Source organism: Tachyglossus aculeatus, chromosome 2 (assembly GCF_015852505.1).
Source record: "Tachyglossus aculeatus isolate mTacAcu1 chromosome 2, mTacAcu1.pri, whole genome shotgun sequence".
Classification (NCBI taxonomy): domain Eukaryota; kingdom Metazoa; phylum Chordata; class Mammalia; order Monotremata; family Tachyglossidae; genus Tachyglossus; species Tachyglossus aculeatus.
The window spans coordinates 154,849,802-154,875,737 of NC_052067.1; the positions used below are offsets into that span (position 1 = coordinate 154,849,802).

Sequence of the window (25,936 nt, forward strand, 5' to 3'; positions counted from 1 at the left end):
TCTGTCCGGAGAGCTCCTCTGTCCGGAAAGCTCCTGCTGAACGGAAAAGCTCCTTTGTCCGGAGAGTTCCTGCTGCCCGGAGAGCTCGTCTGTCCGGAGACCTCCTCTGTCCGGAGAGCTCCTGCTGTCCGGAGAACTCGTCTGTCCGGAGAGGTTGTGCTTCACGGAGGAGCTCCTGAGTCCGGAGAGGTCCTCTGTCCGGAAAGTTCCTGCTGTTCCGAGAGCTCGTCTGTCCGGAGAGTTCCCGCTGTCCGGAGAGTTCTTGCTGCACGGAGAAGCTCCTCTGTCCGGAGAGGTCCCGCTGCAGGGAGGAGCTCCTTCTGTCCGGAGAGTTCTTGCTGCACGGAGAAGCTCCTCTGTCCGGAGAAGTCCTCTGTCCGCAGAGGTCCCGTTGCACGGAGGAGCTCCTGCTGTCCGGAGAGTTCTTGCTGCACGGAGAAGCTCCCCTGTCCGGAGAAGTCCTCTGTCCGCAGAGGTCCCGTTGCACGGAGGAGCTCCTGCTGTCCGGAGAGTTCCTGCTGTCCAGAGATCTCGTCTGTCCAGAGAGTTCCCGCTGCCCGGAGAGTTCTTGCTGCACGGAGAAGCTCCTCTGTCCGGAGGAGCTCCTGCTGTCCGGAGAGTTCCTGTTGTCCGGAGAGCTCTTGCTGCACGGAGAAGCTGCTCTGTCCGGAAAGGTCATCTGTCCGCAGAGGTCCCGCTGCAGGGAGGAGCTCCTGCTGTTCGGAGAGATCCTGCTGCCCGCAGAGTTCCCTCTGTCCGGAGAGTTCTTGCTGCACGGAGAAGCTCCTCTGTCCGGAGAGGTCCTGCTGCAGGGAGGAGTTTCTGCTGTCCGGAGAAGCTCCTCTGTCCGGAGAGGTCCTGCTGCAGGGAGGAGTTCCTGCTGTCCGGAGAGTTCTTGCTGCACGGAGAAGCTCCTCTGTCCGGAGAGGTCCCGCTGCACGGAGGAGCTCCTGCTGTCCGGAGAGTTCCTGCTGTCCAGAGAGCTCGTCTGTCCGGAGAGTTCTTGCTGCACGGAGAAGCTCCTCTCTGTCCTGAGGAGCTCCTGCTGTCCGGAGAGTTCCTGTTGTCCGGAGAGCTCGTCTGTCCGGAGAGTTCTTGCTGCCCGGAGAAGCTCCTCTGTCCGGAGAGGTCCCGCTGCACGGAGGAGCTCCTGCAGTCCGGAAAGTTCCTGCTGTCCAGAGAGCTCCTGCTGTCCGGAGAGTTCTTGCTGCACGGAGAAGCTCCTCTCTGTCCTGAGGAGCTCCTGCTGTCCGGAGAGTTCCTGTTGTCCGGAGAGCTCGTCTGTCCGGAGAGTTCTTGCTGCACGGAGAAGCTCCTCTGTCCGGAGAGGTCCCGCTGCCCGGAGGAGCTCCTGAGTCCGGAGAGCGGCCGTCCCAGGCCAAGGGGCGAGGGCCCAGGGTCCTGACCCCCGGACGGACAATCCGCCCCCTGCCCGGCCTGTCCCAGGGGCCCACAGCAGGCTGAGAGCCCGGGAGGGGCGCGGGAGGGATGCAGGCCCAGCCCCGGGACCAGCTGCTGGACCTGCAGGAAATGCAGGAGCTGCAGAAAATGCAGGAGCTGCAGGAGCTGCAGAAAATGCAGGAGCTGGAGGAGCTGGAGGATGGGGGCGACGGCGACCAGCTGGGTGAGCGAGGGGCCTGGGCCGGCGAAGGGAGAAGCCCGGGGAGATGGAGAGTCCGTTGTGGGGCAGGGACCGTCTCTCTATGTTGCCAATTTATACTTCCCAAGTGTTTAGTCCAGTGCTTTACACACAGTAAGCGCTCAATAAATACAATTGAATGAATGAGAGAGCGGCGCTGCGACTGCGTGGGGATCCAGTCTTGGATGCCCCCGCCAGTCCTGGGTCGGGGGGGGGGAATAACAATAATAATTAATAATAATGATGGTATTAAGCTGTTACCGTGTGCCAAGCACTGTTCTAAGCGCTGGGGGAGATATAAGGTCGTCAGGTTGTCCCACGTGGGGCTCACCGTTTTCGTCCGGAGTGGGGAAGCATTGTGGCTCAGTGGACAGAGCCCGGGCTTGGGAGTCAGAGCTTGTGGGTTCTAATGCCACCTCTGCCACTTGTCAAATGTGTGACTTTGGGAAAGTCACTTCACTTCTCTGGGCTTCAGTTCCCTCATCTGTAAAAATGGGGATTAAGACTATAAGCCCCACGTGGGACAACCTGATCACCTTGTATATGGAGGAAGAGGAGGAGGGAAGTGAGGCTGGAGAGGGGCGAGGAGGAAAAGAGTCCCAAAGTCACCAAAGACTCAAAAATTATATATGTATATTTATGGTATTTGTTAAGCGCTTACTATGCACCAAGCACTGTTCTAACCGCTGGTAGATACAAGGTAATCAGGTTGTCCCATTTGGGGCTCACAGTCTTAATCCCCATTTTACAGATGAGGTAACGAAGACACAGAGAAGTTAAGTGACTTGCCCAAAGTTACACAGCTGACAAGTGGTGGAGGCAAGATTAGAACCCATGACCACAGGCTCCCAAGTCCAGGCTCTTTCCACTAAGCCATGTTGGTGACTTACTTCCCCTACCCGGATGCTGAAAAGTAGCAGGGGTGGGCCACAAGGGAATATTTAGGCAGGGGAGGAGGGAAGTGAGGTTGGGGGGAGTGGGGAATGCGAGGAGGAAGAGAGTCCCAAAGTCGTGGAACACTTAAAAAAAATGGTGGTATTTGTTAAGTCCCTACTTTGTGCCAAGCACTGTTCTGAGCGCCGGGGTAGATACAAGGTAAGCAGCTTGTCCCATGTGGGGCTCAGTCTGAATCCCCATTTTGCTGATGAAGTGACTGAGGCCCAGAGAAGTGAAGTGGCTTGCCCAAGGTCACACAGTAGACAAGTGGCAGAGCCAGGATTAGAACCCGTGACCTTCTGACTCCCAAGCCTGTGCTCTATCCACTATGCCATGCTGCTTCCCAATCTGCCTCAGTGGGGTAAGCCAAGGTCGGGCTATGGGGGCAGGCTCGGGTGCCCCCTTGCCAGGGTGTTTTAAAATGAGCAGGGTGAGCGTTTGCCGAGAGTGGCCGAGTGTAATTTCTGCACTGCTCTGGACAATGATGCAGGATCCCCTGGGTTGATGACGATAAGAATGATGGTATTTGTTAAGTGCTTACTATGTGCCAAGCACTGTTCTAAGTACTGGTAGAAACAAGGTAAACAGGTTGTCCCACATGGGGGTCACAGTCTTAATTCCCATTTTACAAGATGAGATAACTGAGGCACAGAGAAGTGAAGTGACTTCCCCAAGGTCACACAGCAGACAAGTAGTGGAGCTGCGATTAGAACCCAGGTCCTCTGACTCCCAAGCCCGTGCTCTTGCCACTAGGCCATGCTACTTCACATGATTGGAGAGAGGCTGCTTGGCTCCCATGGGGAACAACAATAATAATAATAATAATAATAATAATAATAATAATAATAATAACATTTATTAAGCGCTTACTATATGCAAAGTAGCAAATCACTGGGGAGGTTACAAGGTGATCAGGTTGTCCACGGGGGGTTCACAGTCTTAATCCCCATTTTACAGATGAGGTAACTGAGGCCCAGTGAAGTGACTTGCCCAAAGTCACACAGCTGACAATTGGCAGAGTCGGGATTTGAACCCGTGACCTCTGACTCCAAAGCCCGGGCTCTTTCCATGGAGCCATGCTGCTACTTCACATGACTGGGGAGAGGCTGCTTGGCTCCCATGGGGAATAATAATAATAATAATAACAGTAATGATGGCATTTATTAAGCGCTTACTATATGCAAAGCACTGTTCTAAGCACTGGGGAGGTTACAAGGTGATCAGGTTGTCCCATGGGCGGGGAGGGGGCTTCACAGTCTTAATCCCTATTTTACAAATGAAGTAACTGAGGCCCAGAGAAGTTAAGTGACTTGTCCAAAGTCACACAGCTGACAGGTGGCAGAGCCGGGATTTGAACCCATGACCTCTGACTCCAAAGCCCGGGCTCTTTCCACTGAGCCACATTCACCTTGCTTGCTGGAGTCAGTGTTTGAGGCCTAGTGGATAGGGCCATGGGCCTGGGAGCCAAGAGGTCACAGGTTCTAATCCCTTCTCCGCCACCTATCTGCTATGTGACCTTGGGCACTTCTCTGTGACTCAGTTACCTCATTTGTAGAATGTGGATTGAGACTGTAAGCCACACTTGGGAAAGGGACTGTGACCAACCTGATTTGCTTATATCTACCCCAGTGCTGAGAGGGGCGGGGGGAGGTTGAGCTAGATAAATGAGAAAAAGAAGGAGAATAAATTGCATTTATTGACAGCCTACTCTGCGCAGAGCCCTGTACTAAGTGCTTGGGAGAGTACACCATAACAGAGTTGGTAGAAACGTTCCCCTATTTCAATGTCAGGACTATAAAATTTCACACTCTTCTCTTCTTCACCCTTCTCCATAAATTCTGTCTTCCTTTTGGAGATTCCAAATATCTCTAACAGTACCTTATTTACCTAGACCCTTCTAATACTTCAAACCTTTTTAAACCAGTCTTTTGCAAAACTACCTTTGTCATGATAAACTGTCTGGGATTTGATGTGCATGTGGATTTAAAAAAAAAAATGATTAGCCATTGCATGCTATATGCAGATTGGTAAGTAAACATAGAGCAAGCAAATGTTTTAAGTTAGAAAGTAACAGTTATTTTGGGGGGGTCTCCTGTTATTGTAGTGATTGTAACTCCATCTGGTCTATCTTCTAGCTTTACTTCTATTTATTCTGATGACTTGACACCTGTCCACATGTTTTGTTTTAGTTATCTGTCTCCCGCTTCTAGACTGTGAGCCCGTTGTTGGGTAGGGACCATCTCTATATGTTGCCAACTTGTACTTCCCAAGTGCTTAGTACAGTGCTCTGCACACAGTAAGCGCTCAATAAATACGATTGAATGAATGAAATGAATGAACGAGTTTACAGTCTAGAGGGAGCTTACAGTCTAGAGGAAGTTTACTGTCTAGAGGGAATTTACAGTCTAGAGGGAGTTTACAGTTTTGAGGGAATTTACAGTCCAGAGGAATTTTGCTGTCTAGAGGCAGTTTACAGTCTAGGGGTGAGTAAACAATCAATCAATCAATCAATCGTATTTATTGAGCGCTTACTATGTGCAGAGCACTGTACTAAGCGCTTGGGAAGTACAAATTGGCAACACATAGAGACAGTCCCTACCCAACAGTGGGCTCACAGTCTAAAAGGGGGAGACAGAGAACAGAACCAAACATACCAACAAAATAAAATAAATAGGATAGAAATGTACAAGTAAGATAAATAAATAAATAAATAAATAAATAGAGTAATAAATATGTACAACCATATATACATATATACAGGTGCTGTGGGGAAGGGAAGGAGGTAAGATGGGGGGATGGAGAGGGGGACGAGGGGGAGAGGAAGGAATGGGCTCAGTCTGGGAAGGCCTCCTGGAGGAGGTGAGCTCTCAGCAGGGCCTTGAAGGGAGGAAGAGAGCTAGCTTGGCGGATGGGCAGAGGGAGGGCATTCCAGGCCCGGGGGATGACGTGGGCCGGGGGTCGACGGCGGGAGAGGCGAGAACGAGGTACAGTGAGGAGATTAGCGGTGGAGGAGCGGAGGGTGCGGGCTGGGCAGTAGAAGGAGAGAAGGGAGGTGAGGTAGGAGGGGGCGAGGGGATGGACAGCCTTGAAGCCCAGGGTGAGGAGTTTCTGCCTGATGTGCAGATTGATTGGTAGCCACTGGAGATTTTTGAGGAGGGGAGTAATATGCCCAGAGCGTTTCTGGACAAAGATAATCCGGGCAGCAGCATGAAGTATGGATTGAAGTGGAGAGAGACACGAGGATGGGAGATCAGAGAGAAGGCTGGTGCTGTAGTCCAGACGGGATAGGATGAGAGCTTGAATGAGCAGGGTAGCAGTTTGGATGGAGAGGAAAGGGCGGATCTTGGCAATGAGTAAACCAAACCAAGAGAGAAGAGGAACAGGGAAGAGACACCCATCTAGACTCACTTTTATTCCACTGAACAAGAGGACCAAGATGGGTATCCAAAACGCAGGTGGGGTACTCATCACCTACCTGCTTCACTGAATCAGAACTGACCTCATGGACTGAAATTAAGGAACAATTCTTTTGTAATAATAATAATAATAATAATGGCATTTGTTAAGCACTGTTTGTGCTTGTTATGCCAAGCACTGTTGTAAGCTCTGGGGAGGATACAAGGTAATCAAGTTGTCCCACATGGGGCTCACAGTCTTAATCCCCATTTTACAGATGAGGTAACTGAGGCACAGAGAAGTTAAGTGACTTGCCCAAAGTCACACAGCAGACAAGTGGCGGAGTCCGGATTAGAACCCATGACCCCTGACTCCCAATCCCGGGCTCTCTCTACCGACCCTTGCTTGTTCTCTAATATACTGACATCAGGCCCAACGAAATGTGATGTTTCGTATTTACAGCTCTGCCTTTCTCCATTGGAAGCAGTTTTGTTGTTTGCTTATTTTCACTTTAGGACAATAGCGTTCAAATTAAAGGTGAAACAGCTGGGATATCATTTAGCATTTTTGCAATAGAGTAGAGGGGCTGTACAGTATACAACAAACATGATAAAGGATAGTCATTTTTTATAATTTATAGGATAAATGTGCTGCCATTTTCAGGTTTTATGGCAAATCCATGAACATAACATCCATAAATAATACTGATGGAAAGTTAGGCCCCTTGGAATTCATAGAAACTAGCATAAAATACCGTTTTTAGAAGAAAATACAGTATTTAGAAGAAAATGAGGCATCTTTCATAGAAAAATTTTATTGTTTCTGGTAACATTGACATTTATGAGCTGGAAATACACTTTTTTAAATGAGGTCTTTACCAAGAGATTTGAATTGAGGCATCTGCATGTCTACTTCAGAGCTGTAATTTTATTGGCAAAGAATCTGAGGATCAATTATATTGAGCTAAGGAATTGGTTTCGATCCCATTGGGTCATCAACCAAAGTGGGTGTAACACAGAAGTCTTCCTTAGCCATTTCTTCCCCCTGTCAATTACTCTGCAGAGATCCTTGAGTCCATTTAATTTCCATCCCACTTCATTTAAAAGTCAGTTAAATTGATTTGGTTTTTGTAGTGTGCTACCTTTAGGAATTTAAATGTTATTAGAGGTGGCTGCACGTTAGCAGATATGTTATACTAACAGAAAACATGCGTTTGTCATTGTAAAGTTGCCAGTCACTCCGGGGAAACACCCTGATAAGTCTCTTGCAGACTATAATTGTACTAAGCCAACTATGGAAGAGGAAGGCTCTGGTGGAAGAGATATAATCATAAAGGGATATTAGTCCTCATTTCTGCCTTTAATTCTGGTAATATTTTCCTAGCAGCTACTTTTCTTTGTTCTTTAGGGGTGAAACAATTTTTTGAAGCATAACCGTCAAACTCTTTTGCTTTTGGAAATGTTTGCATGCAAATTTGAGTATTTGGTAGAACATTTCATTATCCTCAAACTATTCTTTAAAGACCCTCTTGGATATGACATTCCAGGTACCACTGCCCAGTGAAGTTATTACACAGCAGGGGTCACAGAAACCAGCTACAAACACCCACACGCCTGTGTGTCCTGTCTTGTTACTTCATGAGGCTTTTTCTCAATTACAAACCACAAGACCTAATAGAAAGAGCACAGACCTGGGGATCAGAGGACCAGTGCTCCATTTCTGGCTCCTCCATGCGCCTGTTGTATGACTTTGGGCAAGTCATTTGACTTTTCTGTGCATCAGGTACCTCATCTATAAAACAAGGATTCAATCCCAATTCTCCCTTCTACTTAGACTGTGAGCCCTGTGTGAGTCAGGGACTGTCTGACCTGATTATCAAATATCTATCCCGGTCCTTAGAACAGTATGTGACATATAGTAAGTGCTTAACACATACCACAGTTAAAAGTATTATCATCATCATTTTCATTATTACTTAACCACCTCCACTGAGTGGAGTAGGCACTATCAGCCACAGGAGAAAATCTAAATTCACTGATATATCACAGAAGCACAGTGAAGAGGCTTTTGTTTTTACAAAAAAAAAAAAATCCCTGAAAATAGAATGCTTTATACCCAGGCGGTAGTAGTAATAAATAGTTGTTGTGTGCAGAGTATTGCACTAAGTGTTGGGTCATTCATTCATTCAATCGTATTTATTGAGTGCTTACTGTGTGCAAAGCACTGTACTAAGCACTTGGGAAGTACAAGTCCGCAACAGAGACGGTCCCTACCCAACAACATGCTCAGTTTCTGACCCTCAAGAGGCTCCTAAGAACTAATGGGGAGACGAAACTGGAAAGATGAAATGATGAAGCAGCATGGCTTAGTGGAAAGAGTGCGGGCTTGGGAGTCAGAGGTCATGGGTTCGAATCCCAGCTCTTCCACTTGTCAGCTGTGTGACCTTGGGCAAGCCACTTAACTTTTCTGTGCCTCAGTTAACTCATCTGTAAAATGGGGATTAAGACTGTGAGCCCCAAGTGGGATAACCTGATCACCTAGTATCCCCCCAGCACTTAGAACAGTGCTTTGCACATAGTAAGTGCTTAACAAATACCACCATTATTATTATTATTATTATTAGGAAAAGGCCCTAAAGCAACATAGTATAGATACCCCAAGTAAAAGCAAGGCAGCAGTAAGACATCATGGCTAGGAGAGCAGGGATCTGGGCTCTAACAGAGGAAAACATAGAATTCAACAGTCGTTACTGCAACCACCGTGATCACCACACTACAGGGTGTCTGCTAGGCTGGTATGGATGATCTGGTGTCCTAACCTACAAAAAGTGTGACATATAGGCTAAGGAAAGTGGGGGTGCTCTGTGGACAGGAAATTTCTCCCCCCTCATCTTCACTTATAGGGTACTGGATTTTGTAAATAGTGTCTGCCTGGCCTCTGCTTCAAGCTTTAGCTTTCAATCCATGGTATTTATTGAACACTTATTTTGTGCAGAGCTCAGTACAAAGCACTTGAAAGTAATAATAATAATGATAGCATTTGTTAAGCGCATACTATGTGCAAAGCATTGTTCTAATCGCTGGGGGAGATACAAGATGATCAGGTTGTCCCACGTGGGGCTCACAGTCTTAATCCCCATTTTCCAAATGAGGTAACTGAGGCTCAGAGAAGTTAAGTGACTTGCCCAAGGTCACATAGCAGACATGTGGCTGAGCTGGGATTAGAACCCATGACCTTTGACTCCCAAGCCCTTGCTCTTTCCACTGAGCCACGCTGCTTCTCTAATAATAATAATAATAATAACGATGGCATTTATTAAGCGCTTACTATGTGCAAAGCACTGTTCTAAGCGCTGGGGAGGTTACAAGGTGATCAGGTTGTCCCTCTTGGGGCTTGCAGTCTTAATCCCCATTTTACAGATGAGGTAACTGAGGCACAGAGAAGTTAAGTGACGCCCAGAGCCACACAGCTGACAATTGGTGGAGCAGGGATTTGAACCCATGACCTCTGACTCCAAAGCCCGTGCTCTTTCCACTGAGCCATGCCGCTTCTCTTAGCTGTGTTCTCTATGTGCTGTGTTCTCTAAGTACAACGATGGTAGTAGATGTGATTCCTGCCCACAGTGAGCTCACAGTCCATAGTCTTGAGCTGTTATTAATAGAGGGAGCTGCATTTACTTTGAGGAATGGAGTATAGGTTGATGTTGGATCTCTCTAATACACCCCAATCTCTTCACTCTCATGGTCATCAGACACCAAAAACCATTTACATCTAAGATCTAGCAGCGAGAAAGACTGCCTCTGTACTCAGGCATAGCAATGTTTCTCAAAGTAATTCTGATTTGCTTTCTCTGATGCAGTGGAACAATATTGACATTGCCAAAGAAAAAATATCAAGTTTATTGGAGGGAAAAAAAAACAAAACAATTCTCCCCTGGGAAACAGCATGGCCTAGTGGAAATAGTATGGGCCTGAGAGGACCTGGGTTGAAATCCCAGTTCTGCCACATACCTGCCGTCTGACCTTGGGCAAGTCACTTGATTTGTCTGTACCAAAAGAGCCTGGGATTGGGAGTCAGAGGTTGTGGGTTCTAATCCCAGCTCTACCACTTGTCGGCTGTGTGACTTTGGGCAAGTCACTTAAATTCTCAGTGCCTCAGTTACCTTACCTGTAATAATAATAATAATAATAATAATAATAATAATAATAATGGCATTTGTTAAGTGTGTGAAGCACTGTTCCAAGCACTGGGGTGGATACAAGCTGATAAGGTTGTCCCACGTGGGGCTCACAGTCTTAATCCCCATTTTACAGATGAGGTAACTGAGACACAGAGAAGTGAAGTGACTTGCCCAAAATCACACAGCTGACGAGCGGCAGAGCTGGGATTAGAACCCATGACCTCTGATTCCCAAGCCCGGGCTCTTTCCACTGAGCCACTCTTCTTTAGCTTCTTTCAGTAGTGGCGCTAATTAATGTAAATACCAGTATGACAGCATGCCCTCGTTTATAGATCATGCCACACAAAGTTACCTTGGCTTAAGCATTTTCCTTGCACTCCCTTTGGAGTATTTTGTCTAACTCGATAGAATAATTAGAGCTCATTTCGATTCAGCATTAGTTAGCAGCTGTAATTAGCATAGATAATAGAAGAGGTGTTAGAACAAGGTGTCTTATTGCCTAATAAGATGGGGAAGGAGTCCACTTTGAAAATTATATCCTGCATTTTCATATTGAAACACAAATTAAACTGAAATAGTTCCATTTTGGTATTTGCATTACAATTGGATCACACAACTACATTGTTTTCCCCATTTTGTTAGTATTTTAAAATTGTTTTGATAATTTTATTTTTGATCATGGGACCCCATTGATGTACTCTTCATGATTTTGTATAGGCTACCATGTCTAACACTTTCACGTAACACTATTTTCGGGGACTCAGTTGGTATTGCTAACAGGGTAACAGGGTGAGTTGAATGGCTGTTCAAACGGTTACAAATTCAGGCTTGACCTAAGTCTACTCAAGCCTTATAGAACAATCCCAGACATGTAGCAAGCCAACTGGTATTTTCAAATAAATGAGGCTTGCTTTTTATCATCCTTATCAAAAGAGTTTTAAAAAGTAGTTCTATGCAAAGCACTCTGGGAATAGCCAGCATTTTCAATGGGTTTTCCATTATGCAGAAATACTATGTGCATCTGGATTTTCTAAATTACCTAACTGGTTTTTGAAAAAGAATAATCAGTGTTGGACATGTATCCCTAATGACAGTCATTTTTTTCTGACTTTGGAACAACTTCTATAGCATTTTCAATTGTGTCTTCAGCGCTAAATGTACTTCCTGAATTATTTATCATCAAGTATTTAGGAATTCAGATCTGGGGAACTGGTTATAATCAGTTTTTTCTGGTTGTCACTTCTTTTCCCTCGGTTTCTTTTTTTTCCTTTCTTAAAATTAATGAACACCCATCCCAAGAAGCAACCAGCATAAAGAACAGTCCCAATTGAATCTTGTTAGTTACAGAATATCAGATGAAAATGCCAGTTGGCAGAAGGCCAAATAGGCAATTCAAGTGCAGTTCAGTCAGAACATCATATTGAACATATGCTTAGAAGATGGGTTGAAGGGTTAATAGGCAACTTCCTCCGTGCGCTTTTATTGCTGCCCTTACTTGTGTTGAAGGGCTAGTTGATACAACTTTCTAGCATTAAAAGGGAAATATACAATAGTCAAAAATGGAAGGAACCCGTAATTTTGAGCAGTAAACGTGTTTATCTGTAAATGCAGCTATTATTTAGGACACTTAAATAGCAATTTTTTTCTGTTTTTGAAAAACTGAATACTTGTAGAACAAGAACATCACAACCTTTAGGTACTATTTTGTTTTTAATTTCTTCGGTTAACATTGCCTTAAAAAGCCCTGGTCCTGGATCACAACCATGGAGTTCTTTCAGAAAATAATTCTAAATTAGAATTTTAAAATGAAGCTTGCTTTTCCAGATGATATGACTAAATCTTTTTGCAAAGACCATTGTAAACAAACGTTTTCAATGAACTTCCTGTGTAGACCCGTTTTCCTGTTTATAATGAGTAATTCAGGCCCAAGAAAATGTTTTAAAATGTTTTACTTCATACTTTCTTCTCATATTTATCAACTAACTCTAGTATGCATGTATTTGTGCAAAATATAGAGGAAGATACAATCTTAGCCAAAGAAACCTCTGTTCAGAGAGTCAGATACCGTGTCCGCATTCGACAATATCATCGTCCCCTGACCCATGTCCTACCTCTGTCCTGGAATGCCCTCCCTCCTCACATTCACCAATTTAGCACATTTCCCTGCTTCAAAGCCCTACTGTGAGCTCACCTCCTCCAGGAGGTCTTCCCAAACTGAGCCCCCTTTTCCTCTGCTCCTCCTCTCCTCTCCATTGCTCTGATTCCCTCCCTCTGCTCTACTCTCCTCCCTGCCCCATAGCACTAGTGTACATATGTACATATTTATTATTCTGTTTCATTAATGATGTGTTAATAATTAATAATGTTATCATTAATAATGATAAATCCATAATTATATTTATTTCTATTGATGCTATTGATGCTTGTCTACTTGTTTTGTTTTATTGTCTGCCTCCTCCCTTCTACACTGTGAGACTGTTGTTGGGAAGGGATTGTTCCTGTTTGCTGCTGAATCGTACTTTCCAAGCATTTAGTACAGCAAATTTATTACTCTTTATTTATTTTATTTGTGCATATTTATTCTATTTATTTTATTTTGTTAATATGTTTTGTTTTGTTCTCTGTCTCCCCCTTCTAGACTGTGAGCCCACTGTTGGGTAGGGACCGTCTCTATATGTTGCCAACTTGTACTTCCCAAGCACTTGGTACAGTGCTCTGCACACAGTAAGCGCTCAATAAATACGATTGAATGAATGAATGATCTACACACAGTAAGTGCTCAATAAATATGATTGAATGAACATATAAATATGTTCACAATATGAATATTATAAACATAGTAATAATATATTCATAATAAATATATATAAATATATTCATTCAATCAAATATATATATATATATATATATATATACTCTCATGGAAATGCCTATATATATATACTACATATATATAGTGGCTTTTCCCTGAGAGTTTATTCTGGTTCATTTGTAGAGGTTGTTACTCTCCAAAGATGCTGTAAGATAGCTTACCTTTCTGTAATGGCATTTATTAAGCGCTTACTATGTGCAAAGCACTGAGGTAGATACAAGGTCATCAGGTTATCCCACATGGGGCTCACAGTCTCAACCCCCATTTTACAGATGAGGTAACTGAGGCACAGAGAAGTAAAGTGACTTGCCCCAAATAACACAGCCGACAAGTGGTGGATCTGGGATTTGAACCCATGACCTCTGACTCCAAAGCCCACGCTCTTTCCACTGAGCCACACTGCTTCCCTAAGAGGGTCCTTGGAGGGAAACTGCTTGTTTTGCGCAAGGGAGCTGAGAAGTAGAGATCAAGTGGCCATAACAATAACGGGAAGAGAAATATTACCAGATTAAAGATAGGGAAAGGAGGGGAAAGAGTAAAAATAGAAAGCTGAGTAATCCCAGCACGATTTAGCCAAATGTAAACAAAGGCCCGCGAAATAAATATGAGAACTGCTATTTCAATCTCCAGATGCCACAGGTACCTTGGGGAGAGAGTCTTAGAAGGAAGAAAAAAAAACTGGACTGGGATTTTGCCGTTCCCCCCACCAAAGCATCTCCCCCCATCCTCCCCTGTATCAGAGGTGGCTTGTGGCCCAGGAAAGCAAGAGTAGCTGTTAGTGGCAGCAGTGACAAGACTTTGTGTTTGCACTTTGCCCTTCCTCCCTAATAGTGAAAACCCAAACTCCTTGAGTCCCTCCACCGAGTCTAGGAACTGCAGACCATGTAATATGTCAAACTGAAATTCATCCACACGTCATATGAGTATTTGTTAAGTGCATACTGTTTGCCTGGCACTGTTCTAAGTGCTGGGGTAGTTATAGGATAATCAGGTTGGACACAGTCTCTGTCCCATATGGGGCTCACAGTTGAAGGAGCAGGGAGAACAGATGTTAAAAGAGACTCAAAGAAGTTAGGACAGTGGCAAATCCAGAATTGGAATCCAGGACTCCTGACTCCCATTCCCGTATTCTTTCCACTAACTCCCACTGATTCCCTTGCACTGTACTAAGTGTTTGGGAAGAAATGTTTCCTGCCCATGAGAAGCCCTCAATCAATCAGTCACATTTATTGAGCGCTTCCTGTGTTCAGAGGACTGTGCTAAGTGGTTGGAAAGCACAATTTGGCAACATGTAGAGACAGTCCCTACCCAACAACAGGCTGACAGGCTAGAAACGAGCTCACAGTCTAGAAGATAAATTACAGATATGTACATAAGTGCTGTGGGGCTGATGTGGGAGTGAAGGGAGCAAATCAGGATGATGCAGAAGAGATTGGGAGAGAAGGAAATGAGGGTTTAATCAGGGAAGGCCTTTTGGAGGAAATGTACATTCAATAAAGATTTGAAGTTAAGGAAAATATTTGGGTATAGCTGGTATGTATTTCACTTAATAGTTATTAATGAGAGACATAGCCTCTAGACTGTAAATTCATTGTGGGCAGGGAATGTGTCTGTTAATTTGCTATATTGGACTCTAAAAAGTGCTTAGTACAGTGCTCTGCACACACTAAGTGCTCAATAAATATGATTGATTGATTGATATCTTCCAAGAGTTCAGTGGAACTGATATGGTGCAAAGACATGAGCTGCTCATCATGGCTAGAAAGTAAGAAACTTATGTTCCTGTCATTTCCACATTGCTTCATCACCAGACGAAGTCTGGCTGCCGCCGGGGGGCTAGCTGGGAGTCTGTGGTGAAGTAGGGCCCTAATCAATCAATTGTATTTATTAAGCTATTACTGTGTGCAGAGCACTGTACTAAGTACTTGGGAGAGTACAATATAAAAGAGGAGGTAAACATGTTCCCTGCCTACAATGAGCTTATAGACTAATGGGGGAGACAGACATCAAAATAAATTACAGATATGTACATAAGTGCTGTGGAGTGACGGTAGGGTTAGTAAAAAGTGCCAGTTCAAGTGCAAAGGAGATCATCACCAGCATGAATATAATTATAATAATTTTGGTGTGAGTATCTGTCCCAGGGGTCAAACCCCGTGGCACGGTTTGAGCTATCGTGGGAAAAACTTAGAACAGTGCTTAGCACATGGTAATCGCTTAATACCATTTAAAAAAAAAGAAAAGCTGTGGTGGAAAAGGTCTGCAGCTTCTCTCACAAGCATCGGCCTTGCGTCATATGAACTGGCTTAATTGGTCTTGTGTCAGCCCTCCTCCTCCTCCTCTTCGTCACCAATGGCATTTATTCATTCATTCATTCAATCGCATTTATTGAGCACTTACTGTGTGCAGAGCACTGTACCAAGCACTTGGGAAATACAATTTGGCAACATATAGAGACGGTCCCTACCCAACAACGCGCTCACAGTCTAGAAGGGGGAGACAGGCAGCAAAACAAAACATGTGGTCAGGTGTCAAGTCATCAGAATAAATAGAAGTAAAGCTAGATACATATCATTGACAAAATAAATAGAATAGTAAATGTGTACAAGTAAATATTTATTGAGCGCCTACTGTGTGCCGAGCACTGTACTAAGCTTGTAGGGGAGTAGTGTATAATAGGGTTGGTAGACACATTCCTTGACCACAACGAGCATATAGTCTAAAGGGGGAGACAGACATTAGAGAAGCAGTGTGGCTTAATGGAAAGAGCACAGGCTTGGGAGTCAGAGGTCATGGGTTCTAATCCTGGCTCCACCACTTGTCAGCTGTGTGACTTTGGGCAAGTCACTTAACTTCTCTGGGCCTCAGTTACTTCATCTGCAAAATGGGAAATAAGACTCTGAGCCCCACACGGAATAGCCTGATGACCTTGTATCTACCTCAGCGCTTAGAACAGTGCTTGGCACGTAGTAAGTGCTTAACAAATACCAACATTATTATTGTTATTATTATTATTATTAATAAAGATAAATAATTTGTAATAGTCCTGTTACCAGTGGTTCTGGTACCAAGCACTGTACATCCAAAGAAGTTCAGTTCTCTGCCTGAGAGGAGCTCACAATTTAGCAACAGTTGTAGCTAAACAAAATTATAGTTGCTAGGCTGGTTCTTTGAATCAATTGTTTTGTTCTGAGATTTCCAAGACTTGGAACTATAAGGTCGAACTCATTTCTGTACCATAAAATACTTTGTTTAAAGGAGCAATCTAGTTAGCCATAAACCTTCTATGCCGCCACTCGTCTGCTGTCACTTGACTTCTCTGTGCCTCATCATCATCATCATCAATCGTATTTATTGAGTGCTTACTATGTGCAGAGCACTGTACTAAGTGCTTGGGAAGTACAAATTGGCAACATACAGAGACAGTCCCTACCCAACAGTGGGCTCTCAGTCTAAAAGGGGGAGACAGAGAACAAAACCAAACATACTAACAAAATAAAATAAATAGAATAGATATGTACAAATAAAATAAATAAATAGAGTAAAAAAAATATGTACAAACATATATACATATATACAGGTGGTGTGGGGAAGGGAAGGAGGTAAGATGGGGGGGATGGAGAGGGGGACGAGGGGGAGAGGAAGGAAGGGGCTCAGGCTGGGAAGGCCTCCTGGAGGAGGTGAGCTCTCAGTAGGGCCTTGAAGGGAGGAAGACAGCTAGCTTGGCGGATGGGCAGAGGGAGGGCATTCCAGGCCCGGGGGATGACGTGGGCCGGGGGTCGTTGGCGGGACAGGCGAGAGCGAGTTACGGTGAGGAGATCAGCGGTGGAGGAGCGGAGGGTGCGGGCTGGGCAGTAGAAGGAGAGAAGGGAGGTAAGATGGTTGGGGGTGAGGTGATGGACAGCCTTGAAGCCCAGGGTGAGGAGTTTCTGCCTGATGCGCAGATTGATTGGTAGCCACTGGAGATTTTTGAGGAGGGGAGTGATATGCCCAGAGTGTTTCTGGACAAAGATAATCTGGGCAGCAGCATGAAGTATGGATTGAAGTGGAGAGAGACATAAGGATGGGAGATCAGGGAGAAGGCTGATGCAGTAGTCCAGACGGGATAGGATGAGAGCTTGAATGAGCAGGGTAGCAGTTTGGATGGAGAGGAAAGGGCGGATCTTGGCAATGTTGCGGAGCTGAGACCGGCAGGTTTTGGTCACGGCTTGGATGTGAGGGGTGAATGAGAGAGCAGAGTCGATGATGACACCAAGGTTGCGGGCTTGTGAGACGGGAAGAATGGTAGTGCCGTCAACAGAGATGGGAAAGTCAGGGAGAGGGCAAGGTTTGGGAGGGTAGAAAAGGAGTTCAGTCTTCGACATGTTGAGCTTTAGGTGGCGGGCAGACATCCAAATGGAGATGTCCTGAAGGCAGGAGGAGATGCAAGCCTGGAGAGAGGGGGAGAGAGCAGGGGCAGAGATGTAGATCTGGGTGTCATCAGCGTAGAGATGATAGTTGAAGCCATGGGAGCGAATGAGGTTACCAAGGGAGTGCGTGTAGATTGAGAACAGAAGGGGACCAAGCACTGAACCTTGGGGAACCCCCACAGTGAGAGAATGGGAGGGGGAGGAGGAGCCTGCAAAAGAGACTGAGAAAGAACAACTGGAGAGGTAAGAGGAGAACCAGGAGAGGACGGAATCTGTGAAGCCAAGGTCAGATAGCGTGTTGAGAAGAAGGGGGTGGTCCACAGTGTCAAAGGCAGCTGAGAGGTCGAGGAGGATTAGGACAGAGTAGGAGCCGTTGGATTTGGCAAGCAGGAGGTCATTGGTGACCTTTGAGAGGGCAGTTTCCGTGGAATGTAGGGGACGGAAGCCAGACTGGAGGGGGTCGAGGAGAGAGTTGTTGTTGAGGAATTCTAGGCAGCGAGTGTAGACAACTCGTTCAAGGAGTTTGGAAAGGAATGGTAGGAGTTCAGTTACCTGAACTGTAAAATGGGGATTAAGACGTAGAGCACAGTGTGGCATACGGACTGTATCCAACCTAATTTGCTTGTATTTCCCCCAGCACTTAGTACAGTGCCTGGCACATAGTAAGAACTTAAAAAATACCATTAACAACAAAAACAACAAAAATTCCTCCGAAAACTGATTTAGGAGATTCTAACAGAACAATTTTTAATCAGGTGATTAGCTCTCTGTTAATTTTATGTGGGGTTTTCATTTAACTCAGTGATCTTGCCTCCCCAAGTAAATTGTAAGCATCTTGAGGGCAGAGATTATGTAAGCCAACTCTGTTGTACTCTCCCAAGTGCTTAGTACACTGCTTTGCACACAGTAAGTGCTCAATAAATAACATTAGTAGTTTGATCTTCATCACTGTCTTAGCTCTCAGTGTTATGGAAAGCTATTCATATATCAGTGGTAAAACTTGGGCACTGATCTTTTATTGAGTTAGTGGCACGGGTGAGAACAAAATGCAAGACTAGCTTTAGGCCACCCTCATTAATGAATACAATTGCTCTCTTCACATTCTAGTCAGAAGGAGGGCAAAGATTTAAAACTCCTTTGAGAGGTTGATCCTATTCATTCATTCAGTCATATTTATTGAGTGCTTACGGTGTGCAGAACACTGCACTAAGTGTTTAGATCCTATACAGAGAATAGATCCAATGGAGATGAGTGAAGCCATGGCACATGACAGTCAAGATAGGAATTGCTCTCAAAATTACATACACAAAGGCAAATTTGGAGGAGTGTTGGATGGTTCAAAGGCAAAAGTCAGAATGTTTAAGAAGTATTTTTATATGTACACAATGTGGAATGCTTTTTCAGAGGCATCCATGTGACTACATAAACTCACCATCAATCATTAATATTTATTGAGCACTTACTGGGTACGGAACACTGTACTAGATTATTGGGGGAGTACAATACAGCAGAGTAGATGATCCCTGCCCACAAGGAGCTTAGAGTTCTGGAGTGGTAGTAGTAGTTTCCCCAAATGAAGGTGCAAACTGGGATTTGTTTTATATTTTTGGTAGAGAAGAAATTGAAAAAACAATGCATGTTTTCTAGACTTAGAAAGTGTAATAAAGACTGGATTTTTTTTTCATTTGAATTTAGTTATAGTTGTAGTGATAGTATTTATTGAAAACCTTATTTTAGTAGTGGTGTTTATTAACCACCCATTGGGTTCAGTGCATGGTGCTTGGGAAGTACAATAGAAGCACGTGACACATTCCCTGCCTATAAGGAGCATGCACATCAATGAGGGAAGCATCTAGTACAGTGCTCAGCAAATAGTAAGTACTCAGTCAGTACCACTGATTAAAATATAGCAAAGACTGTGGTCTGGATTTGGGGGTGGAAGGTAAAGTTACAAGCTGGGAGGACTGAGGCTGAGATTGAGATCAAGATATGGCTAGAAGGTTAAGTTGGAGTAAAGAGGAGTACAGGTTGGAGAGTAACAGGAAAAGAGAATAAGGTGGAGTGAGTTGATGGGAAGCCTTGTAGGTAATTGTGAGGAATCTTTGCTTACAGCAGAAGGAGCCAGTGGAGGGTTTTGCAGAATAGAGAGATACATTTGAGTGGTATTTTCAAGAAGATGATCTTTGCAACAGTGTGTAGTGTAAATTGAAGGAGGAAGAGACTGACAGCAGGAAGATGAGTAAGCCTATACAGTTCCCTTGATGTGATATGACCAGTGTACTATTCATTTCAATCATTCATTCATTCAATCATATTTATTGAGCACTTACTGTGTGCAGAGCATTGTACTAAGCACTTGGAAAGTACAATTTGGCAACAGATACAGTCCCTACCCAACAACGGGCTCACAGTCTAAAAGGGGAGACAGACAACAAATTGAAACAAGTAGGTGTCAATACTATCAAAATAGATAAATAGCATTATAAATATATACACAGCAGTTTAGATATATACTAGCAATTTGGGTGGAAAGGAAGGCATGAAGTCTGCAGGTGCCGTGGGGGCCTGACTGGCAGGGTGCAGAAGTAGATTGAATGTGAGAATTGAAAAGCAACTAGGAATCCAGGAGAGCAGTGGAATGGGAATGGTGCTGTTGTTTACTGAAATCAAAGAGTTACTCTTGGAGGAGATTTAGGAGGGAAGATGAGAAGTTGGATTTTAAAGCTATTAAATTTGTGGTAATGGCACATCCAAGTGGAGATGTCCTAAAGGTATAAGAAAATGCAAAATTGCAGGTTAGATGAGAGGGGGTCCATTTAGAGTTGGTGGCTGTGAGCGGAGGATTTCTCTGAGAGAGTGGGTGTAGAATTAGAAGAACAGAGTCTTGGGGGTCAACAGGGGATGAGAAACAGAAGAGGAACCAGCCAAAGAAACCTAAAAGTGGCCAGAGAAATGAAGAGAACTAATTAGGCTAATGCCCTCTCAGCAAAATCGAAGCTCATTTCAAGGAAGAGGGAGAAATCCCCAGCGTCAAAGGCAACTGAGAGATCAAGGAGGAGTAGGCCAGAATAGACCCTGTTGGATTTAGTATAGGGAGTCATTGGTGACCATCGAGTGAAGTCTCAGAGGAAGAAGGGGTCAAAAGCCTAATTGTATTGGGTCAAAAAGAGAATTGGTGGGAAGTAGCATGGTCCAGTGGCAGGAGCATAGGTCTGGGAATCAGAGGACATGTGATCTAATCCCGGCTCTGCCACCTGTCTGCTGTGTGACCTTTGGCATCGTGCTTAACTTCTCTGTGCCTCAGTTACCTCATCTGTAAAATGGGGATTAAAACAGTGAACTCCATGTGGGACTGGGAGTGTGTCCAACCTGACTACCTCATATCTACCTCAGTGCTTAGAACAGTTCTTGGCACATAGTAAGCTCTTAATGAATATTATTAATATTATTATTATTATTACAAAAGGGGAGGACAGTGGGTTTATACCCTCAATTCAGGTCTTTGTGTAAGAATGGGAGCATGGGGATGGGACAATAGATAGTGCAGTAGAATCAAGAGAGGGCTTTTAAGTACTGGGGAGACTTGAGCATATTTGAAGTCCAAAAGAAAGGAATCAATAGAGTGAGAGGTTGAAGATAGGGAGGGACATTTTTTTTCAGGGTGAGAGGGGATAGAGTCACTGGTGAGGGTAGATGCTTAGGATTTAAGGAGTAGGATAGAAACTGCCTAGGAAACAGCACGGAAGCAGGAGAAAGAAAATACAGGGACACTAGAGTAGTGAGGATTTGAGGGAGAGACTTGGGGAAGTTCTCTCTCAATGATATCAATTTTTCCAAGAAAGTAGTTGGCAAAGTAATCAGGGGTCAGGTTTGGGTGGAGAGAGGTCATTGGAACTTGGAGAGGAAATGAAAAGTTAGAGATGTTGGTGGGAGGGTTATAAGCATTGGATTTGATAAGGGAGTAGTGGAAGCATTGTCAAGCAGATGAGAGAGCTGAGATATAGTGGGGCAGTTCTAATGGCAGAAGGCAGATGGGTGCCTGAATTTCAGCCAGCTGCAGTGGTGCAGAACTGGAGGAAGTGGACTGAGGCTGACCTACAGCGGGGACTTAGTATTGTCACAGGGGCCAAGGGAGACAAGATTGATGTTGAGAACAAGAGGACAGAAATTCTAGTCAATCAGAGTCCAGAATGTGTGTTATATCCTGGGATAAAAGGAGTGAGTCCCGAGTATGGAGATACAGGATGGGGTGAGAACTGATTTTGTTGGGGAAGGGCTGAGTGATGTGTCAGATTAGAAGGTGGTGATGAGATAGTGTGTGAGAGTTGTTGGGGTTATTTGGGTTGAGGCAGATTGAAGCAAGTGGTCACTAGAATTGAGAAGTGAAAGGCAAAAGACAACAAGGAGGTCAGAGCGGTCATTAATGTGGAATTGAAATCCCAGAGAATCGAAAGAGAAAAAGAGAACGAGAGTAGAAATGTGTCCAAATCAGTCAGAAATGTAGTGATGAGACCAGGAGTTCAGTAGAAGTGTCTGGGAAAGTGCAAGAGAATTAAAGCACATGTTCTCCTTCCAGTCAGTCAATCAGTGGTAGTTATTGAGCACTTCAATCAATCAATCATATTTATTGAGCACTTACTGTGTGCAGAGCACTGTACTAAGCGCTTGGGAAGTACAAGTTCGCAACATATAGAGATGGTCCCTACCCAACAGTGGGCTCACAGTCTAGAAGGGGGAGACAGAGAACAAAACCAAACATATTAACAAAATAAAATAAATAGAATAGTTGTGTACAAGTGAAATAAATAGAGTAATAAATATGTACAAACATATATACATAAATACAGGTGCTGTGGGGAAGGGAAGGAGGTAAGGCGGGGGGAATGGAGAGGGGGAGGAGGGGGAGAGGAAGGAGGGGGCTTAGTCTGGGAAGGCCTCCTGGAGGAGGTGAGCTCTCAGTAGAGCCTTGTGCAGAGCACTGCAGTAAGTGCTTGGGAGAGTACCGTATAATAGAGTTGGTAGGCACTGCCCACAAAGAGTTTACAGTCTAGAGGGGGAGAAAGGCATGAAAATAAATTTCAGCTGAGGGAAATAAAATGAGGGTGAGGTGAATATTAAAGTGTACAGATCTAAGTGTATAGGCGATGCAGAAAGAAGTGTGCACAGGGGAAATGAGGGCTTAGTTGGGCAAGGCCTGTTGGAGATGTGATTTTTAGTATGGCTTTGAAGATGGGAAGATTGTTGGCCAGCTGGGTATGAAGGGGGAGGGAGTTCCAAGCCTGAGGAAGGTCCTGGGAAGGGCTAGTTTTGAGATAGACAAGATCACAGTATAATGAGTAGGTTGCTATTGGAAGAGCAAAGATTGTGGGCTGAGTTTAGTGGGCAATTTCATTTGTTTGTACTGATGTCTGTCTCCCCCACTTAGACTGTGAGCTCAATGTGGGCAGGGGATGTCACTGTTTATTGTTGTACTTTCCCAAGCGCTTAGTACTGTGCTCTGCACACAGTGAGCGCTCAATAAATATGATTGAATGAAACAACCAGCGAGAAAATGTAGGAGGGAGAGAGCTGATAGAGTGCCTGAAAGCCAATGGCAAGGAGTGTCTGCTTAAGGCTCCGCCCAAGGAACTCCCAATTCAATAGAGATAGAGAAACAAAATTATTTGCAAATAGTGGAGCAGCAACAAGACCAAGAATTAAAAAGTAGAGTGAAATTGCCAGGATAGAATATTAGAGTAACTGAATGCACAATCGACATACAGTAAGTGCTAGGATTAATACTTGTAGCATGTTTTTGAATTGATAGCTTGGAACAGTTTTGGTACAGTCACTTCATTAAACTGATTATTGACCCATAGTTCTTTGGTGGCTTCTAAATGAGAAGTAATTTCCCTGGTAATGCCAGGGAAATTTCTCGTAGCAGCTATCATTAACCTATGGTATGCTGCTGTTCTCCAAACTCTTTGTTCTTCATAAACTTGCAAACCAGTTCATTAGTACAGTGCTGTGTATATATAAAAAGAGGAACTTGGAAAACTCTTTTCAATTCTTCCAGAATTTCATTCAACAGAAAGAGGTATTTTATTATCTGACCCTTCTAGATTTCAAAAGAAACATATAGAAGGGAGCATGAAGAGAAAATTTCTAAGCCTTCATATTTTGCAGATAGAAATATCAAAGTATTATGAGGCTGTGACTTACTATAATAATAAATAATTATTATTATGGTATTTATTAAGTGCTTATTATGTGCAAAGCACTGTTCTAAGTGCTGGGTAGGTTACAAGGTAATCAGGTTATCCCACGGGGGACTCACAGTCTTAATCTCCCATTTTACAGATGAGGTAACTGAGGCACAGAGAAGTTAAGTGACTTGCCCAAAGTCACACAGCTGACAAGTGGCGGAGTCAGGATTTGAACCCTTGATCTCTGACTCCAAAGCCCGTGCTCTTTCCACTGAGCCACTATAACCATGCATGAGAGTGATAGCATAGAAATTAAAATCCCTCCAAAGGCTAATTGTTTAACTGCTCCACACAAGTAATTTGGGAACACTGGTTGAATGTTTTCAAGCAAAGGAAGCCTTTAGTGAAGGATTATTCTGAACGACTTCCTTTTCTCCAGAGGAAATTAAAAAAAAAAAACAACATTAAACTTTGTGACACCTTTTGTTTTCTAATCTCAGATTACAGTAGAAAACAATTTTTACTAGCTGCTTTTGAAAATGGAGGAACTAGAGAATTGTGAGTTCAAGTGGCTTGATCAGTATTACAGAGTAAACCAATTCAAAGACAGCAGGGGCATAGGACTCCTGAAAGAACAGTCTGATTTTTCCCAGTGCCCTGTTTGGCTGGGTATACTTTTTTTAGTTTCTTCCTGTGCAGAAATGGAGAACAGCAGCACCTCTGTCCTACCTCAGTCCCACCCCGTAGTGATAACACACAAGATATGATCAGCTCATTAAAGTGTCTCCCTTATAAATTCTCCTCACATTAGGCATCCTAGGTATTTGCCTGACCTTCCAGGTAGTCTTTCTTTGTGAAGGTAGGCCCAACCCTGTCAGTGTTAAATTCCAGAATACTGTGGGCCTGGACCACATGACCACATTCACAGGGACAGAGGGCAGAGGGCTGGCCACAGAATGGGATGAAGGGTGTTGTGATTTTCAAAATTCCCAAATGCTTTTAAAGCATGACTCATTTGAGGAAAGTTTTCTCCAATGAGTCACATGTACCGAGGAGTTCGGTGAGCAGAAAACCAGAGTACAATGGTATCGGAGCAGCGTGCTCATTAGTACAGGGGAAAAGATTCAGAAGCAGCCCAGACCAATTACTGTCCCTTAACCCAGGGCCTGAAATCATCCTAAAAGAAGTATTAAAATGGTTAGATAAAAACTGTTACAAATTGGGGCAAGCTAATAAAGATATGATCCAATAACATTTTTTTTGCAAGCAGATTATCAGCAAACCTGGTTAAGTGTTGCTTAAATGATGACTCATACAATGACATTAAGTTGAAAAAGAATTCAGAAGTTTCATTTTACTATCCACCACATTATTAAAGAAGGCTAAAATGAGACATACCTATTAATAAAAGAAAAGGTGAAGATGAGTAATAAATGTAAAAAATATTTGGGGAATCTTTTTAATAGCCAGATAAAACACACCCACATTTGGGTGTAGTATAGAATGCTTAATTCTGCACTTATCATTCCTGTATCTTTCGGGGGAGGTTTTACTGGAAATAAAAGATCAGGAGCAGTATTCCCTGCTGATAGTTGATTAAAACTTTGTGTGTCTGTTCACTGGGTGTTTGTGGGTTATTTTCAAATGAAAGAAGGCTTAATCTGGTCTATATAGCTTTGAAAGGGGTTCAACTTTATTCATCACCTGAAAATCCAAATTTTTTCACTACATCTTAGTTACCAAATTTAAAATGGTGAATAACAACCTTCTAGCTGCTCCTTAAAGCATGTTTTTGCCAGACAGATGAGGGTATGCATTCTAGCCAGTGAAGATTATGCAGAAGATATCTAATAATGAATTTCTATGAAAGGTAGTCTTTCTAAAGCCATTTAGAATGGGATGGGTTATGTTTATAAGAGCAATCTTTTCACTCAATGTTTGGCACATTTCAGTTTTCATTCTCAGAAGTTCTTTGCACAGCCTGGTTTTAGATAATTATGTTGAAACATCGAGTCCAGATACAGAAGGCTTCAAAGTGTCATACTGCATTTTTAAATTGCTTGAGAAATACAAACATCATCCTAGATGATGCAAATGTCTACTTTTCCTTTCACTAGTATCCATTTCATTTTACTAGACACTTATTTTCATGACAAAACAAAATAGATAATACTGTGTGGATTAATAAAAAAACTAATCAGCATTTATTAAACATCTATTGAGAAACAAGCACTGTATTGGGCAGCTTGAGGACATAAATAGAGTGAAAGGCATGATCCCTTGAGCAGCTCATTTGTACTATTGATGGATTGACTAATC

General features: G+C 43.8%; 1 protein-coding gene across 1 annotated transcript in view; it reads left to right on the top strand.

Annotated features, from left to right (window-relative positions):
* Positions 1 to 1,488: 1,488 nt before the first annotated feature.
* The window catches only part of ANO6 (anoctamin 6), a 202,355-nt gene continuing 177,907 nt past the window's right edge, over positions 1,489 to 25,936 (top strand). Inside the window, exon 1 of the mRNA XM_038765280.1 lies at positions 1,489 to 1,624. Coding sequence (XP_038621208.1) covers positions 1,489 to 1,624 — 136 coding nt within the window. The remainder of the gene's footprint in view (positions 1,625 to 25,936) is intronic.